This window comes from Pithys albifrons, chromosome 10 (genome assembly GCF_047495875.1).
Source record: "Pithys albifrons albifrons isolate INPA30051 chromosome 10, PitAlb_v1, whole genome shotgun sequence".
In the NCBI taxonomy this organism is placed as follows: Eukaryota; Metazoa; Chordata; class Aves; order Passeriformes; family Thamnophilidae; genus Pithys; species Pithys albifrons.
In genome coordinates this window covers 7,285,089-7,303,304 of record NC_092467.1, presented here as the reverse complement: position 1 = coordinate 7,303,304, position 18,216 = coordinate 7,285,089, and the positions used below count along the sequence as shown (strand labels likewise).

At 46.2% G+C, this 18,216-nt stretch overlaps 1 protein-coding gene across 1 annotated transcript; it reads right to left on the bottom strand.

Annotated features, from left to right (window-relative positions):
• Positions 1–7,636: 7,636 nt before the first annotated feature.
• Positions 7,637–10,812, bottom strand: LOC139676300 (zinc finger protein 92-like). The gene is given in 4 exon segments (XM_071565118.1): positions 7,637–9,291; positions 9,294–9,508; positions 10,492–10,618; positions 10,726–10,812. Coding segments are annotated over 2 exon segments (1,161 nt in total). The 5' UTR covers positions 9,400–9,508; positions 10,492–10,618; positions 10,726–10,812; the 3' UTR covers positions 7,637–8,236.
• Between the last annotated feature and the right edge of the window lie 7,404 nt (positions 10,813–18,216).

Sequence of the window (18,216 nt, the reverse complement as noted above, 5' to 3'; positions counted from 1 at the left end):
TGTGAGGAGGGAGAAACCGCTTGCACTGTGGCCAAGAAATGACCAGTGACAAACACACCTGGAATGGGAATAAAAACAAGGATTTAGCATGAGGTACCAGAGATGGTCACAGCATGAAGTACTGTGAGGAAAGCAGAGGAAAAGCACTCACTGAGCTTTACTGGTGCTGGGGTTCTCTCCAGCAGAAGTGAAAATAGTACATAAAAGCCAGGAGCAGGCACAACTCAAGCAGACAGCTGGTGCTCTCCATCACCAGCAAGAAGGTGGAATGGGAAAGGGCTCAGGCAGGCACAGAAGCCCTCCTGTACTTCCCAGGCACCAAAGCTGGGGTGAGGAAAGAGGTCCCAGCTACAAAGGTTCTGCAGCTGCTCTGCTGGACACAAAAAGATGAGCCAGACACCCGCACACTTACGTGGGATGCTCTTCACCAGCCCATGTCATGTCCCACATGGGAGCCAGGGGGCTGCTCCTCCCAGGCCAGCTGCCCACCCGTGCTCACCCATCAAGGTGGAGGGGAATACTAGCAAATCAGCATCCAGAGAGGAATTCAGCATCCAAAGAGGAGTTCACTGCACCTCTTGTCGGTGAGAGGAATGGGGCTTCTCCCTTTCTCCATTGGGGTTTGCAATCAGCTTTGTCTTCCTGAGAAGCAACAGCTCGGATGCCCTTTTCCAGCATGGGGAGCAGGCACATGCTGCTCTTCAGACTCCTCATATATCCTGAGTTCTTCCCTGGGCAATGTTACACATGCACATAAGAGCAGGGCAGTGCCTGCTGACCTGCTTGCAAAACTGAAAAGAACACTCGTGAAAATAAAACTGTCCAAACCTCCCACCCTCAGCACTGCATGTCCCACAGACAGCACACCCACTGGGTGCTGGCTGCACCTGGCTTGGGGTCAGGGTTTGATTTTAATTCTCTTTAAGTGGCAGAAGTGAGCTTGCACTGCTGTGTCTGTGCCCAGGGGCAGGAGGCAGCTTGGCCTGCCCACATCCTCTGCCAACAGCTCACAGGGCATCTGCTCTGCTGAGCCAGCCCAGTGGGATGCCAGCCAGCTTTCCCACCTTTACCATCACAGCTCCAAGGTGTTGTTCTTGGATTGTCACCCTCTTGCTATTTTTATTTCTCTGGAAATGCTCTGTGTGGCCAGGTGACCTTTATTAAGATTGTATTTTTTATACTGCATGACTCTGCATCTCTGCTGGGCCCTCCAGGAATGGAAGTAGCAGCTCCTGCTTGTCTGGCACTGGAACATGTGAGCATCTCAGCCATCAAGAGAAACAGGCACTGGATCTGAAACATGGCAGCGCCCCGGGGCCTCTGTAATTAATAACCTTTGCGTTTTGCTTCCTGGTGGTTCTGTATTTTAAAGAGCAGGAAATTAGTTAACAGAGTGCAGAAAATAAAAATCCATGCTTTCAAACAAGCATTGTAGCCATTAGAAGGAACAAGAATATCATATGTAAGAATAAATCAATGTGACCAAAGACAAAACCAGCTACATTAAGAAACAGCTGCCCAGTTGCTCTGCTCCTCATGCCTCTCATTCTCTCCTGCTCTAAAATCCAGGGCCCCTGCAGCAAAGACCATGGGAGTGGAGAAGCTTGATGCAGGTGAGGAGCATGGTAAGCCTGAAGCACCCCAAATGCACACAAAGAAAAGCACAGACCCTTCTGTGCTGCCAGTGAGATGAGCACTGCAAAACACACAACTTTTCACACAACACAGCATGCTGGATATGGTAATTACAGGCAAAATAATTGCACCCCTTGCTCTCCTCTAAGTAGAGCCCCTTTCCAAAGCAGAAGTGCAGAGCATTTCTACAGCAATAACCTCTTTCTGAGCCTAAGAACAGTTGGCCAAAATGGCTTCTCTCAGGTACCTGATAGCTGAGGCAATTAAAAGAGAATTAAACTGACATTTCTAACTTGCAGTGCAAGAGGGATATGCAGTGGTGAAATAATTAAGAGTTACTGCCGGGAACACACTGTTTTCACCCATCTGCCGAGAAGAACAAAAGGGAAAGGGCATGAACCATTTTTGTCTTTTTTTCTTTCTTTCTTTCTCAATAATTAATTGCTAGTTACTGCTACATCCCCAAATGCCAGAACCCAAGGGTTTTCCAAATGATGAGAGAGATATTTAGTGGTTGGTACCTGGTTTATCCAACCTCACTTGGTGACAAAAAACATTTTGCCGGCCAGATTTCCCTGCTTAAGTGATTTACATGAAGGGCTCAGAGCTTCATTTTCTGGGTTATAGGACTTGCTTGAAAGGTCTTCCCAGCACCTGCCTGGGAGCAGCTCCACAATGGAGCTGCAGTCCCATCCCTTGCTGCCTTCCTGTCCAGCATCATTTGCTCCCCCATCAGTCACACTGGTGCAGCTGCTGCATCTGAGCCTATTGGGAAAGGGAAGTGGTTCTCTGGATAGAAACCCACTTTGGAGCATCCTTGTGCAGATCAGGCTCAATGATGCCAGCTTCTCCCAAGAACTTGGCTGACCAACCCTTCAAAGGGTCTTTCCAGCTGTTTTTCACAACTCCATGAACACAGTGCTTGGGAAGAAAGATGCACCCCCCACCCATGGTCCCATGGGACCAGAGGTGGGTCTGAAAGATGAGGTGACACTGAAAATGTACCTTTTCAGTGCAGCAAGGGCCCCAGAGTGTGAGAAAACAGGAATCATCTTCTACCTTTCTCATCAGCTAAAAGGGAGATGTTTATTTACCAGATGCCAGTCTGGTCAGCATCTGAGCATGAACCTCATGCTTCTAAACACAACCCCAATTCATCCTTGCCCTCACCATCATCTCTGGCCCTTCCTTTCACCCCACCTGCTGTGCCAACCCCACTCCAGGTTCATTTGCAGGAGACAATTAGAGTTACAAAATGTTTCTGATGTATTTTAGTGTGATTTTAGTTTCTGATGGATTTTAGTCTCTCTCATGCAGAGTGAGCCTGAGTACACCCTGGGCTTGTGTTTGCCACTGACCTTCTAGAAGGGAGAACAGGGCTTTGGGTGGTTTTAGGGCGAGTATCCCCTTCCCCCTCAAGGTGAGCAGGTGAAGCATGAAGCCTAAAACAGTGTTCAGAATCTGTATCATTCTGCATCAGCCTGTGCAATCTCCTGCATACAAGCTCTTCCAGGAAGGATTTGGGGACCAGTCTGGAAGAATAAGGAAGGTGCATACTTGTCTGGTTCCATCTTTTCCCCTCCCAGGGGTGACAGTCATGTTTTATAGGTCTGTACACAAAATCTTTAAAAAGCAAGACAGAAAAGTCACTTAAAATTCTTTCTCAAAGGTGTTTCCTGATGAGAGGAGGAAAAAAAGCAATTATGGCAAACTGTGAAATGAAAAGGAAGTCAGGTCAAAAGATGGGTGAGTGCAAAATGCACTTAGCATGGCTCCACACTGGAAATGGCTAAAAACCCCAAAATTTACTCCCCTCTTTTGAGTATGAACTAAACTCAATGTCAAGCTGGGCCTTTCCTTTCTCAGAGCTGCCTGTCTTCCATCACAGGAAATAGCATCAGTTTGGGGAAGTAAATCCAAAGGCACTTGTCCTTGTTTCCAGTTTGGAAAGGGGCACAGAGGGGGCTTTCACCTTGTGCTTCAGCAGGTCAGAGCTTTACAAGGACACTGCTGCCAGCACCACCCCCTGCACTTTGGGAGGATGTCTCACATTGCTTGGATGTTGCTTCTGGATTTCTCACTCTGCCCGTCACAGTGGTAAAAGCCTGCTGAAGAGCTGAGCTATTGAAGTGCTACTGAAGGCACGTAAATCTATCTGCAAGTGATGATACCTAAATGTCCTTTAAGACAAGTACTTGTATTGTAATAGTATTGTAGCTGCCAAGAAGCAGCTGTGTTCTTCGTTCTTGCAGTGATTCTGTCTGATCATTACAAACTCGATGCCGTGTCACAGTATGTGAACAGAGGAGGAAATAATGTATGTAAAATTTGGGATGTTATTTGTGTTTACATGAACTCCTCTGTCCTGGAGCTATTTTAAAGCTTCTGTTATATCTCAATTGAATACACTGGAAACAATTACTTTCTATCTAGTAATGTGTGCCATGAACAATATAAAAGACTGAACCAAGTGAAAAACATCCACAGTTTTCTGGGTTTGGTGCAGAGTGGTGTAAGTGCCCTGATTTTCCTGCAGTTCTCCAACACAACTGTGCTGTCTGACAAGGTCAGCTTTCACCCAGCAGATGTATCACTGTGCCAGCAGAAATACCTCCATGGGGATGCACTGAACCAGGATGGATAGCACAGACTCTTCTCAATGCCAAAGTCAAGACCTTCCTTTTTCAGGCTCCTGGGGCAAACCATTTTGCACAGTCAGCAGACAGAATCTTACAGGTGAGTTTGCCTTCTTTTAAAACAAGGTATAAAGATGATCAGAGCGATGGAGCAGCTATTCTGTGAGGAAAGGCTGAGAGCTGGTGTTGCTCAGCCTGAAGAAGGCTTCAAGGAGACCTTACTGTGGCCTTTCAGTACTTATAGAGGGCCTATAAGAAAGATTTTGGGGCAAAACTTACCCCATTCAACAAAGAACATCCTTGCATCGAGGAATATGTTTCTTTTTAGGACATGGCAGGTAGTCATCAGGAAGAGCTGCTAAATGGGGAGCTGGTGGCAAGGACACCTTCCTATTCCCATAGCTCTGAGCCCTGGGACCTATTCCTTAAGAAACCCTTGCAGCCAACAAGATGTGTGCTGGTAGCTTGAAGAGAAACAGAAAAAACCACTACTCCTGCTTTCAGATTTGAAGCATGTAAGCAGCAATTAAGATAGATCCCTTAATGAGAAAAGGAGTTGATGGCTCTGGTAATTTCTTGTAGCAGATAAACAAGAAAGCCATTACATGAACTTCATGAGCACATTAACTTGACACACTCTCCTCTGAAAAGCAACATTCCCACGGAGCAGAGGATGGTTCAGCAGCACAGCCATCCTACAATGGATTTACAAGTGGGTTTGCACTCTGGTGCAGAGACCTGTATTATCTGGTTCATGGGCTCACTCCTATTCAGTGGCTGCTCTTTGAAGATGACTCCCAACCTTGCACAGGCCCACCATTTAACTTCTCAAAGCATCAGACACAGCTGAAACCACCAAAATAAAGACATTTCTACTTCCAGAATGCACCCTAGTGAAATGCTATTAATCTGCTGTTCTGTTGGTGAGATCTCAGCCCCTGCTCGGTTTCAGTGTGTAAGTAGGAAAACCACAGTGGGAGCTCCTTGTACCAACAGAAACTTTACAAGATCAGAGACAGATGAAGCCTCACTTTAAATAAAAGCTGCCTCCTCCAGAGATTTCAATGCCCTTTGCTCAGATTAATTGACAAATGATGGATTGCTCAGTGCTCCCTGTTTACATCAAAGACTTCTGCTTCAGACTCCTCCACACCAGGGGAAGGCAAACAGTCTAGAGGAGGAGGATGGTGTACAGAGGAGCACACTCTGTACACCAGTAGCTTTTCCTTTGTTCAAGGTACTGTATCTACACTCCACAAGCATGGGCACATTTACCAAAACCACCTTTGCTAGCAAAGTAAGAGAATAGTATTGTAGCTGCCAAGCACTGGCCAGAGATTCCAGGTCAGTGAGAGCCTGGAATCTGCAGTGCTGGTGCTATTCTACCTTCTTAGTCTTGAGACAGTTTTTCTGTGATGGAAATGAGGTGGGCAGAAGTGATGTGGCAGGAAAAAGCAAATATTCACAACAATTACCCAATGATCAAAAGTTCTTATACCATCAGCTAGCTCAGAGCTTAGCTCAGAGCTTCAGCCCTGTGATCGTGTCCAAGGGCTTCTCCATTTCCTGGTAATGAGTCCTCTGCACAGCACAGTGTCAAAGGAACCACTTCTTTCATGGACTCTACAGACAAAAGTGAGCTAACAGATACACTGGCTTTCAGAAAAAATAAAATTACTTCTGTTGAACCCACACACTTTGAACCCTGTCTAATAAAGCAATGCTGTAGAGAGGTCTATTTGCTCACTATTTCCCCATTTCATCTAGATGTCATGACTGGCTACATCTGTTTTAGGCTATCACCAACTCAGACTGACACGGCAATAGCGTCACAGCCTGGGAGAGATTTCCAAACCTTTATCTTAAAAATGTGAAGTGCACAAGTGACAATCTCTGGGTTAAATTAGGATCCAGGGGGTTTTCTGTAGCTTGCAAAGGAGTTAGTGGAAGTTTCTTTGAAGAAGGTTCAACACACTTGTCCCAGAAACCATCACATTTTAATTACTGCTTTCACACATCCAAGCACTTTATATGCGAGTCAACCTTCCAGGCAAGTGTCTTTTTAATAATCTTTTAGTCAAGCCTAGTAGTTTTCATTTCACCAACCATTTACTCTTCTCATATAACAGACTTTGGCTCAAAATACTTCCACCATTATCCTATAGGTACAAATTCCACCAACTGCTAACACCAAAAAGCAGAATAACTGGATGTTCTCAATTACTGCAACTGCCTAAGCAGAACAGTCACACAACATAAACGTGTGCATAGTGGTGCAGTTTAATTGGATATTAAAACCCCCTACAACAAAAGCATTGCATACCCAAGGGAGAAGGGGGGATGCTGAACAGGGGAAACTGTAGATGACAGCTTCAAAATGGGTTTAGGAGATGAGTGTGGAAACTTAAGGCATGAAATCTTCTGGAACAGCTTTGTCACTTTGCTATCTGCCCCCTCTCCCCAGGTCACTTCAGATGGTGTTGTGCAGCATGGTCCCCACAGAATGATGACCTCTCTGTGCAGATCACTTACCCACAGTCAGCCAGGATTCTTTTCATGCAAAGGTCTTTCCTCTTAGAGAGGCTAAGCAGTCCTCAGATAAGTCTGAGCTGTTGCTAAGAGGCCCCATCAAAAGCCCTTTGGAAACTTAAACCCTCACTGGAACTTCCTGCAGAGGAGAGTTGGAGAAGTTTCACTTACATGTAGTGAATCATGTGGCACACAGGGTCCAGCTACCTCAGCATTACAAAAGTACACAGACAACAGAACACAACCCTCAAAAGCAGGATGCAGATCAGTTCCCTCATCTGGAGATGTCTTTGAGGAATTAAATGAAAATTATCCATTAGTGACGCCAGGAGAATTAGTCTCCCATTCATAATCAAGTTAAAGTTTTGCTGCAGACAGTGGTTCAGTTTGATCTGAGCCAAAGACCTCACATCAAACGTGACAGGACCCACAGCGGTGTGACACCTGCTCAGCTGTTGCACAGGTGGAAGGTGTTGAGCAGCCATCATAATTTTTAACTATGAAATAAGCAAACAAATGGTACAATTAGTACTTTACATTAAATAGCCTGGTAGTAAATGCAAAGGTGCATTACCCTGAAACTTTACCTTCAATCTGCTGCACAACTTCCTACAGAAAAGGCAGAAAGCATTGGAAAGGAATTAGTGAAATTATGGCAGCTGGCAGGGAAAAAGGAAGTAAAGCCTTCTGACATGGAAAGGAAATTAGGGCTGCAACTTAAGGACAAACTGCATGCTTCTACCACAGCTTTTCCCATTATTAACCGACATTCAACCCATCACACAAAAGTGCATGAAGTATTGGTACTCCCTTACATAGAAACATTTGTGAAATACTCTGGTAACTGTTTCATTTATTAAGGAAGCGTTTTGTAGGGGTTTTTTTGTTTTAAATAACCAACATGGTATTCCCCCTCCAAATAAAAGAAATGTAATGGAAAGGAAAAACTCAGCAAAATACAAGGACAGAAGGGATAGAGGGACTATTCTAGACTGTTTTCACTTAGCAAAGACCTGCAACAACAGATCTTCAAACCCAGTGCCAAAGAACCATCAACCTCAAGAGAGCAGAGCCAGTTTATCCAGTGACCAAGACTGTGAAGTGTCACAGCCTGTGCATCCTTGCACAAAGCTCAAGCTGATGCATTGTCAGTCCAGTAAATTGAGACAGCACTAGCACACGTGAGCGACTTCAGCCTCCGCAAGCCTCACATTTCATTACTCCGTGGTAATCAGGTTATTTGTTCATACAAAGCAGTTTAAAGCCAGTCAGCGCAATCTCTGCCAGTACAAGTTCCAGGAAACCCTGGGATGTGCTGGGCAGTGGGTCTGGAATGGGCAGAGAGCATGCAGTGGGCACTTTCTCCAGCCCAACTGAGCAGACTTCATTCAAGTAAGAAGCCACCAAGGAGTCCACAACCACAAAGGAGTCAAGAATTAAGGTTTGTCCAATTTGTGTGTGCGCTCATGTCTCCGCAGGGTACCCGACTCGGTGAAGGAATGCCCACAGTAATTACAGGAGTAGGGCTTCTCTCCAGTGTGGATGCGGTGGTGGCGCTGGAGCGACGCCAGCCGGGTGAACGTCCCCCCACACTGCTCACAGTAGAAGGGGCGTACTCCAGAGTGAGTCTGCTGGTGCCTTTTCAGCCTGAGTAGCTGGACAAATGCCATGCCACACTCCTGACACTTGTAGGGCTTGTCTTCCCGGTGGATCACCCTGTGTTTGGAAAGCAGGTTAGGCTTGTCAAAACCTTTGCCGCACGTGAGACAGGTATAAGGTTTATAGTCGTCTTCCTCAGACTTCTGGTTTTCTGCACAAGGCTGATCGCTGTACTCAACAGTGTGCTGGTTACGGTGCACTATGGACCAGGGGTTCCTGGCCATGCCATTTCCCAGGATCACCATGGAGCGCTCTATTTTGTGCACGTTGCGCAGGTGCCTCCAGACATCGGCCGTACGAATGAAGCCCTTGTCACACTCTGGGCATTTGTGTGGCCTGTTACTGGAATGAATGAGCTTGTGCATCCGCAGGTTTGCTGCACGGAAGAACTCTTTGGCACAGATGGGACAGCGGTAGGAGTTTTCCACAAGGTGAGCTCGCTTATGCTCCTGCAGCTCACTCATACTCTGGAAAGAGGAACCACACTTCTTGCATGGATACGGCAAAGCTTCCTTGGAGACAGGCTCCAGGCCCCCATCAAACATGCCACTAAGAATGGTATTTTCATCACCATCACGGAGTCTTCCTTGTGGTTTCCTGGAGCACTCAAGGGAACTGTGCTCTAAATCTTTATCTTCACACTGCAGGTCAAAGTTGGTATTGGAGGGGACAAATACCCCAGCTGGACTCTCACCTTCTTTCTGGCTGTAGGTCCCACAGGTTTCTTTATCTTCACACTGCAGCTCTGCAGGAAACTCCTGCTTACCTGAAGGTCCAGCAGAGCTGCAAAGAGGACTGCAGGACTGCGAGAAATTCATGTCTGTCTCCTTCTACAGGCTGTGTGGCCCTCCTGTTTAGTTGCCTTTCTGGAATAATTTGAATGCTTCTCACCCCTGTCACAAATGTTATTCCCAGAGTCCCAGTCCACATTCACATCCATCCTCTGAGGCGAATGCCATGTTCATCTGCAGGTTGTTGATGTGTACACCCAGAGCTTTGGGTCTTTGATGGTAAGTCCATCTCATTTTTGGCTCTCTTTACAGTCCTCCCTGGAAAATAAAACAGCTGTTCCGTCAGTGATTTTTCTGATATTAACATAAGTTAAATTTATAACACTAAAGAAATTTTTCTTACTATAAGAATGGGACAGACTATTAGTTATGCAGTAGGAGAAACAGAATCATCTACTATTAGATATGTAGAAAATATACATTCAGCATATAAAATACAGACTACATTTATTAAAGCCTCTATCATTATCCAGCCTTCACCATAAATATAAATGGATAATTTCCATTTTAAATTCATGTAAAGATGAGAAATTGTAGAATTCCAGAATGCTTTTGGTTGGAAGTTATCCTAAAGATCATCTTGTTCCAACCCTCCTGCCATGGGCAGGGACACATTGCAATAGACCAGGTTACTCCAAGTCCCATCCAACCTGGCCTTGAACACTTTCAGGGATGGGCCACAGCTTCTCTGGGCAACCTGTGTCAGGGCCTCACCACCATCACAGGGAAGAATTTCTTTCTAACATCTAATCTACATCCCCCCTCTTTTAGTTTAAAAACATTTGCTTTTGTCCTATCACTATCTGTCATTTTAAAAAGTTGCTCTCCCTCTTTTCAATAAGCTCCCTTCAAGTACTGGCAGGTGGGGTAAGATGTCTGTGAATACAACCAAATATATGTATGAACACACATATATAAAAGCATACGTATTTCTGTATTTCCACACACAAACATAAATCTTGCCTATTTAGTTTCAGTAGGCTCATGAAGTACAGCTGGCAGGGCAGTATAGTGATGTGCATTCAGAGAAAGGTCTTATTCACATCTCAGAAAGGCCGGCTTCATCAGCTACACAAGCCATGCTTTCTTCTGCTGCGATATAGAAAACAATCTGGTTTAGTCCTCATTAGTCACTGCCTGGAACAGTGTGGCTCGACTCACCCCCAACTTCATCCATTCCTGTTAATTTAATAAGGACCTGGGTCACAGGGGTATTCCTCACCCCCAGCCTTCTAACTGACCTGCCCTTGCCTTTGGGGAAGGAAAACTTTCCAAGTGATGCTGGCGCTGCTTGGCTTAAGAGAGCTCCATAACCATGGCCGTGCAGTCCCTGCAGCTGAGGGGAGGATGTCCAAACCACGATGTAGGCTGAAAAACAATAATAAATACATATACTTAAACAGGCGATTTATTGTTCCCAGCAGCACGGACCCCCAACTTTTCCGCGCTCCGATGCCCCGTTTCCCACGCCCTACCTGGGGTGCCGGTCCCCGCGCATCCCCCGCAGTGTCGGCGCGGCCGTGCCCGCAGCGGCCGCGGCTGCAGCAGCGGGGCGGGACCCGGCGGCCAGCGCGGCCCCTCCCCGGCGACAACGACAGCGACAGCCCTCTCTCCCAGCTCAGCTCCGCCGCCCCGTTCAAATCCTGCGACCGGGACCTTCCCACCGCCCCGGCGGAGCGGTTCTGGAATCCCCGGTGTTCCAGGAGTCTGTACATAGAATCATGGAAAGGTTCCCTGAAGATAATTTCATTCCAACTGCCTGCCATGGGCAGGGACATCCTCCACAGGTTGGCTGCTCCAACCTGGCCTTGGACACTTCAGGGATGGGGCAGCCACAGCTTCTCTGGGCAACCTGTGCCAGAGTCTCACCACCCCCACAGCAAACAATTTTTTCATAATATCTAATCTAAACCTAATCTCATTCAGTCTGAAGTCAATCCCCCTTCTCCTGTCACTACATGCTCTTGCCTCATCTTTCCTGTAAGTTCCCTCCAGGTACTGGAAGACCACAATTAGGCCACCCCACAGCCTTCTCTTTTCCAGGCTGATGAATCCTAATTCTCTCAGCCTTTCCTTGTAGCAAAGGTCCCCCCTTCTTGCCACTGCAGAAATCCATATGGATTTCTTATTGGACTGAAGGTCTATCAGGATGCACCCAGGACTGGAAAGCGGTGAGTAATCTTCCTCCACGTCCAGCTGCCCACCCTTTGTGAGGCTTCTCTGGAATCACCTGAGTGTTCCTTACCTGTGTGACAACTGTCAGCACCAGAAACCAAGCCTGTCTCCATCGTATGGTATCATACAGTGCTTGTTTGTAAATGTGGAGACAGGCAGTACAAATTCCCATGCCCTCTGATGTCTGGCTTCTTTCACGTCATCTTCCTTGGAAAAGAAACAAGAACTTCATTATCTGCCAGGCAAAGTTAGTATTTAATCTGTCAGTTTAATTGAAAATACTTCAGTAGTGATAAATAATGCAGAACACTCCAAATGATGTCTCATGGGTTAGATCAAAGACCCAGGGCAATACTAGTCAGTGCATCGTGTCTTCTGTTGTTGGTCTGAGATGAGACAGAAAAGGGCTTCTGTGGCAAGGTAATAAAACCAGCACGTACACACCCCAACACTCAGACTGACAAAAGTGTCAACACACTCATCAAATTCACGAGCATAGTCCCAAACCTTGCCTCTGGTTTTGGGTAACAAAGAACAGACCTCTCTGCTAATGTTTCTTTATTACCTTAAAATAACAAACAGAATTCAGAGATCTTATCATATTGGTCCTCAGACACACATATTTAGCTTGATCAAGTTTCACATATTTTAATTTTTCCTCCTAATATTGAGATATTTAAATGTACTCTGCCTTCTCTTTCATGTGTTGCATCTACAAGCACATGTTTTCATTAAATTCCACATTCTAAGCCTTTCCCATCAGTCTTGATGAGTTATTCCAGCACACATACACAAAAGCAGCTGTAATCCTCAAGGAGAAGGCATAAAAATAAGTGAATCACCCATTTCCTTACAATATATGATTCCCATTAAAATTACATTATTGCTGGTTTGTGCCCGTCCTACATTTATATTCCCAATGCACAGATATGGATGGTAAATCCATTTTATTTATGCTACCTCACTTTTATATGTTTTAAATGTGAAGAGTCTGTCAGGACAGATGAGGATCTGTAATCTATTTGTCAGCTAGATCTACTTTGGAGTAATTACTTAATTTTTTCCCCTTTAAGTTTGCTAAAAAATGCAAACTTGTTTGCTATCACGATGGGAGCTTCATATATTTTATGAAGGGCTTAACATTACCTTCTATCAAATTTGAATTTTTTATTGGCCATGGAGGTTTCTGACATCTGGCTACTTTGTTTTAGGACTGTCATAAGCACTTTCAACATCTGAGAGCTTCAGACTCTTTTACATAAAACAAACCAAAAAACCCTAAGTTTTTTTCTAAGTAGGAGCTGAAGTCAGAGAGACTTGACTGATATTTGGCTGAAGGTTTCGATTTTAACTCCCCAGGGGAAAGCTGGGCTTCTTTAGCCCACTGAACTCTGGTGACAGAGTTGCAACAGCTGTTAAAAAGACACTGAATTTTGAAAGAACACCAACAGAGAACCCTAAGAGTGTGATTAAAAGAAGGTTCAGGATCTCTGATGCTGTGGCCTCTCAACCTGCAGCAAGGAATTATTTCACTATCTCTAGCCAGCTCCACCCTGTTATCCTAACATAATTTTCCCGTGGCGCTTGCCAGGATCTTCTGTATCTCTGAGTCTCAGTCCAGGGGCTTCTCATGAATGAGGCATTTGGAAGGAACATTGAGAAAACAAGTTCTAACTACAGTTACAAAATCTAGAGTCAAGCGGTAAAGAACATGGAACTATTAACGGCAACAAACCAAGCAAGGACTGTAAAAAGCAGGCTGGTCGTGTAACAACCTTCTACCCAGCTTTAGTTTCCCAAAGTTGCATTTTCTTTTGCACGTATTGATGCGAACTCTCAGCAAATTTCTGTGCAAAAACCATTGTCTGATTCTGCCAATGTCCCAAGCCCAGCTCTGACAGCTCAACTCAAGGGCTGGAAATGCAAGACTAAAGGAGCCAAATAACGTTGCTTGTTCTAATTTTCAAGGCTGAGGTCTACCTTTCCCTTTTTGAGCATGTATGCCCCTTAGTCACAGGGATGTCTGTTTGGATGGATCCTTCCTGGTGTCTGCATCCCTGAGTAGGGCTGGAGTTCATCTGAAACAAAGGAAACAGAAGGTGCTTATGCAAGAACAGCCACGCTCTGTGGCTTTCCTGCCACAATTGGCTGTGGGTTTGGAGAGGTTTGTCTGCTCCGTGCACCTGTACATTATACATGCTTAGTTTTGAAAACCACAAAATGCACACACGAGCTTGTTAAAGAGTTAAAGGGGAAATCTCCACCTGCTGAACAGTTCTCTCAATATCTTTGCTCTGGACTTAATTTTTTCTGTCGTAACTACTGGATTTCTAGATTGGCTCAGAAAAGCATTTGATTAACCATTCAGATAAGCATTCACTACGAAGGACTTAATGCAGCACTAGATTAAGCATAAATAGAAAGTTTTTTAGTGGTGCCCAAGGAAAACAAACTCTCTGCGAATTCTTCTTCGTTTACCCAGGGAGACGGGACCAGATGACCCACTGTGGTCCCTTCCAACTTGAATCATTCTGTGATTGAACTGAAGCAGCAGCTCTGACCTCCCCAAAACCCCACGGGGCGAGTTTCCCAGCCTGTCCCACTTTCGCCCTTCGCTCCACCCAGACCTGTCGCGCAGTATTGGCGTCACCAAGGGCTGGGATCAGCCCCTGTCACACCCTCCGTGACAGACACATCCAGGGATCAGCCCCTGTCATACCCTCCCTGTGACAGGCACATCCAGGGATCAACGCCTGTCACACCCTCCTTGTGACAGACAGAGCCAGGAATCAGCCTCTGTCACACCCTCCCTGTGACAGGCACATCCAGGGATCAGCCCCTGTCACACCCTCCCTGTGACAGACACATCCAGGGATCAGCCCCTGTCACACCCCCCCGTGACAGACAGAGCCAGGGATCAGCCCCTGTCACACCCCCCGTAACAGACATATCCAGGGATCAGCCCCTGTCACACCTTCCCTGTGACAGACACATCCAGGGATCAGCCCCTGTCACACCCCCCGTGACAGACACATCCAGGGATCAGCCCCTGTCACACCCTCCCTGTGACAGACACATCCAGGGATCAGCCCCTGTCACACCCCCCGTGACAGACACATCCAGGGAGCAGCCCCTTTCATACCCCCTATGATCAGTCCCTCACAGCCCCGCGACTGACACAGCCCCTTGTCACACTCTCATGGGACTGGCATTCCCGGAGACCAATCCCGGCACACCCCTGGCAGGATTGACACAACTGGGGACAAGCCCCTGTCAACCTTCCAATGTCACTGACACCGCCAGGGACCTCCCCTGTCACACCTCCCATGTCACTGACACCGCCAGGGACATCCCGTGTCACACCCCCAGTTTGACTGACACAGACACACACCAGTTCCCCTCACACCCCCAGTGTGACTGACACACACGGGGACCGCCCCTGCCACACCCCCAAGTGTGACTGACACCAGCAGGGACCGCCCCTGTCACACCCCCAGCATGAGTAACACTGCCCACATCACACCCCCAGCATGACTGACACCACCATGGACTGTCAGTCAAATGTGACTGACATGGGCAGGGACTGTCCCATCAAGCCCTAACGTGTGACTGACACAGTCAGGCATCGTCTCTGTCACACCCCCAGCGTGACTGACACAGCCAGGGACCACCCCATCACACGCCCAGTGGGACTAATACGGGACGGGCTGTCCCTGTCACACCCCCAGTGTGACTGACACTGTCAGGGATTGCCTCTGTCACACCCCCGAGCGTGGCTGACACTGGCAAGGACCAGCCTTGTCACTTTCCCAGTGTGACTGAGATTCTGAGGCTGTGCTACCGTCACACACACCTGTGTGACTGTCTCAGGCAGGCACCAAACCCTGCTCCAACCCCTGATGTGACTGACATGCTGAAACCACCCTTGTCCCAGCCTGTGAGGCTAACACAGCCACTGTAGCCACGAAACACACCTTGTCAGAGCATTAAAAACTCCAAAATGAGTAAAAGTGCCCCATCTTTGCTGTGTTCAAGCCTACCTGCTCAATCCCTCTTGAAAACACACCTGGAAGTGTATTTTGGGATGGAAAGGGAAAGCTGCTGGAAGTCCTTAAATTAAACAAATATCCACCTTAGGTGCCAGGTGAAAAATCCTTGATTTCCAGCTGTAGCAGACTTAGGAGTGCTGAGGTGTGGGGTGACAGCTTCTTTTCCTTCACCTCATCCCAATTCCATGCTGATAACCTACATCCCAGCTTCTCTAAAATTTTGTTTTCATCCCCCCAGTAGTCTCTCATAGTTTCAACAAGTCTGGGGACAGTTTGTCTGTACTGCCTAATCAAAAGTCATGGCATTCGGGAGCATGATCACTCTCCTGGGTCATCAGTTCCACCACTTTATCGGCACAGCCTTCCTCATGGTTAATGTGGTTTTTCCTATAAAATATTCCAGCTGTATGTTAACACACATTTTTAACACAGCTCAGGATGTCTGGATACAGTGTGGGGATCCAACAACAGAGGCCACATCCCCATGCCAGGGTCTGCCACGCTTGTGGCACTCTGTGATTTCTTCTCCAACCAGCTGAGCTGCCCACAGATAACGAAGAAATGAGTGCACGGGAGAGCGTGAGTGTGCTGTGTATATGAGCAATCCCCTAAATATACAGGAGATATGGGAGAAGCCTCCGGATCCAGGACTCTTTGCTAAATCAAGTCAGGGGAATGATGCCTGTGCTATGCAGATGAGCTGTCATATTGTCTCCCACACAAGATCGTCTCCAAAGGAACCTACACCTACTGCAATTATCCTGCAGCATATGGACATTTATAGGTCAGCCTGGAAAAAAAAGTGAGAGTAATGGTTGTCCAAAAAAAGCAGGAACCCAGATAATTTTCCAGTGTTATTTTGGAAAATGCAGACATGGAACAGGATAAATTATACATACCTGAGAGCCATTAGAAAATGTCAGATTGCCTCTAAAATGCATTAGAAGGGGAAAAAATGCCTCCAGGTTTCTTGTGCAAGAGGAGAATGCAGTATGTAAAGAAGATTCCCTAATAAAAATCAGCACTGGAATGAATTTGCAAGCTTATTCCAGCCCTCTCCTATGATGGGGACAGAGTCTGGGGTTGTATCCTAACAGCCAGAGACATCATCAGGCTGAAACTCCTGTGACAGAAGAGCTGCACTTTGGTTGCAGAAGCAACCATGATGGATAATCCAGGAGCTACTCCTGTAATGATTTCAGAGCAAACCCAGAATATTTGTTACCCTGCTCTAAATTGAGCTGGAAAAAAATAATAACTTCTGGTGCCACCTCTATGGAAATAACACATGTGTCTTGACAGCAGAGCACTGGATGATTTAAAAATGAAGACCAACCAACAATGCAATATTCTAGGTGTTGGGGGAGGAAGGGGACTGGCAAATCCTGAAGTCTGTTTGCATTTCCAAACTCTCAGTGTTCACCTCCAGCATGTACCTGCCACATCCCCCACTTTTTTGCATGATCCTCAGTACATTTTTCCAGAGCTTCAGCCTCTGAAAAGAACCAAACCCTCTGTTGACTGATGTTTCTGCTGGAGAGCTGAGATTTCTATAATTGGCATCACAGAGAATTTGGGGAGGGATCTGTTTCTTTCAGTTTGAGTTTGTTTGGGTTTTTTTTGTAAATTGGGATGCTGCACATTTAAAAACAAAAACATTTGCCTTAAAACATGAGCACATCAGTCCATAATTGCAGAGTGAAGACAAGGAGCATGTCAGCAGTTGAAAAAACATTAAATCTGCAGGAAGTGACTGAAGCATTTGCACAGAAGGGGGCAAATGGAGATAAGAAAGGCAGTCTGCTTGCCTTTGGCTGTGGGAAACCTGTACAGCAGTCTTACCCTTTACAAGAGATGTAAGGGGGCAGGGAGAAGGTTGCAGGACCATGTTCACAAAGGATCTCATCATTCAAGGGGTAGAAACCCCCTTCCCTGAATATTTTGGTCATTGCTGGGATGACGAAGGTGCTGGTCTTTGCATGTTTGTATGAATGCCTTTTCTTTTGGCTTGTTGTTAGTTTCCTTTGTCATAATCTTCAGGAAGAGTCAAGGCATAAAATTCATAGAATGGTTTGAGTTGGAAGGGAATCTTAAAAACCATCTAGTGCAACCCTTCTGCAGAGACACCTTCCACTAGACCAGGTTGTGTAAAACCCCATCCAACCTGGCCTTGAGCACTTCCAGGAATGGGGCTCTCCAGCATAATCCCTTTGCACTGCCCACAGCCAGTGACTACACAAGAAAGACACCCAAATTATATTAAACATGCAAATAACTCGACAAAGCCCCTGTAACCTGTCAGGCACAAAAGGTCTGGTTCAATTTGCATTTTGCAGCATTCCTGACCTGAACTATAACAAGCACAGGATCATCTTCTCACACCAGGGAGAGATCACAAAACACTTACCTGAAATAGAGGCATCTATTCTCCATCTGGTAGGAAAACAAGCTTAACATTTAAATCTGTCTGCAAGGTGGGAGCAAATGAAGTCCCGAATGTCTGCATGAAAGAACAAGGGCATAATAAAACTAAAACAGGTAATTGCTGATACATTCATTATCTGGAGACACAGGCTAATACCAACAAACCAGGAAAGTAAGCTTAAAAATAACTGATAACCAAAGTACAGCTCCAGTGCAGAGTGTGGTAACAGGCAATCTCATCCTTGACACCTCTGTATCTGCTTTTTTTTGAAGCTCAGCACTTATTCAGATTAAAAAACACCACTTGCATGAATCCAG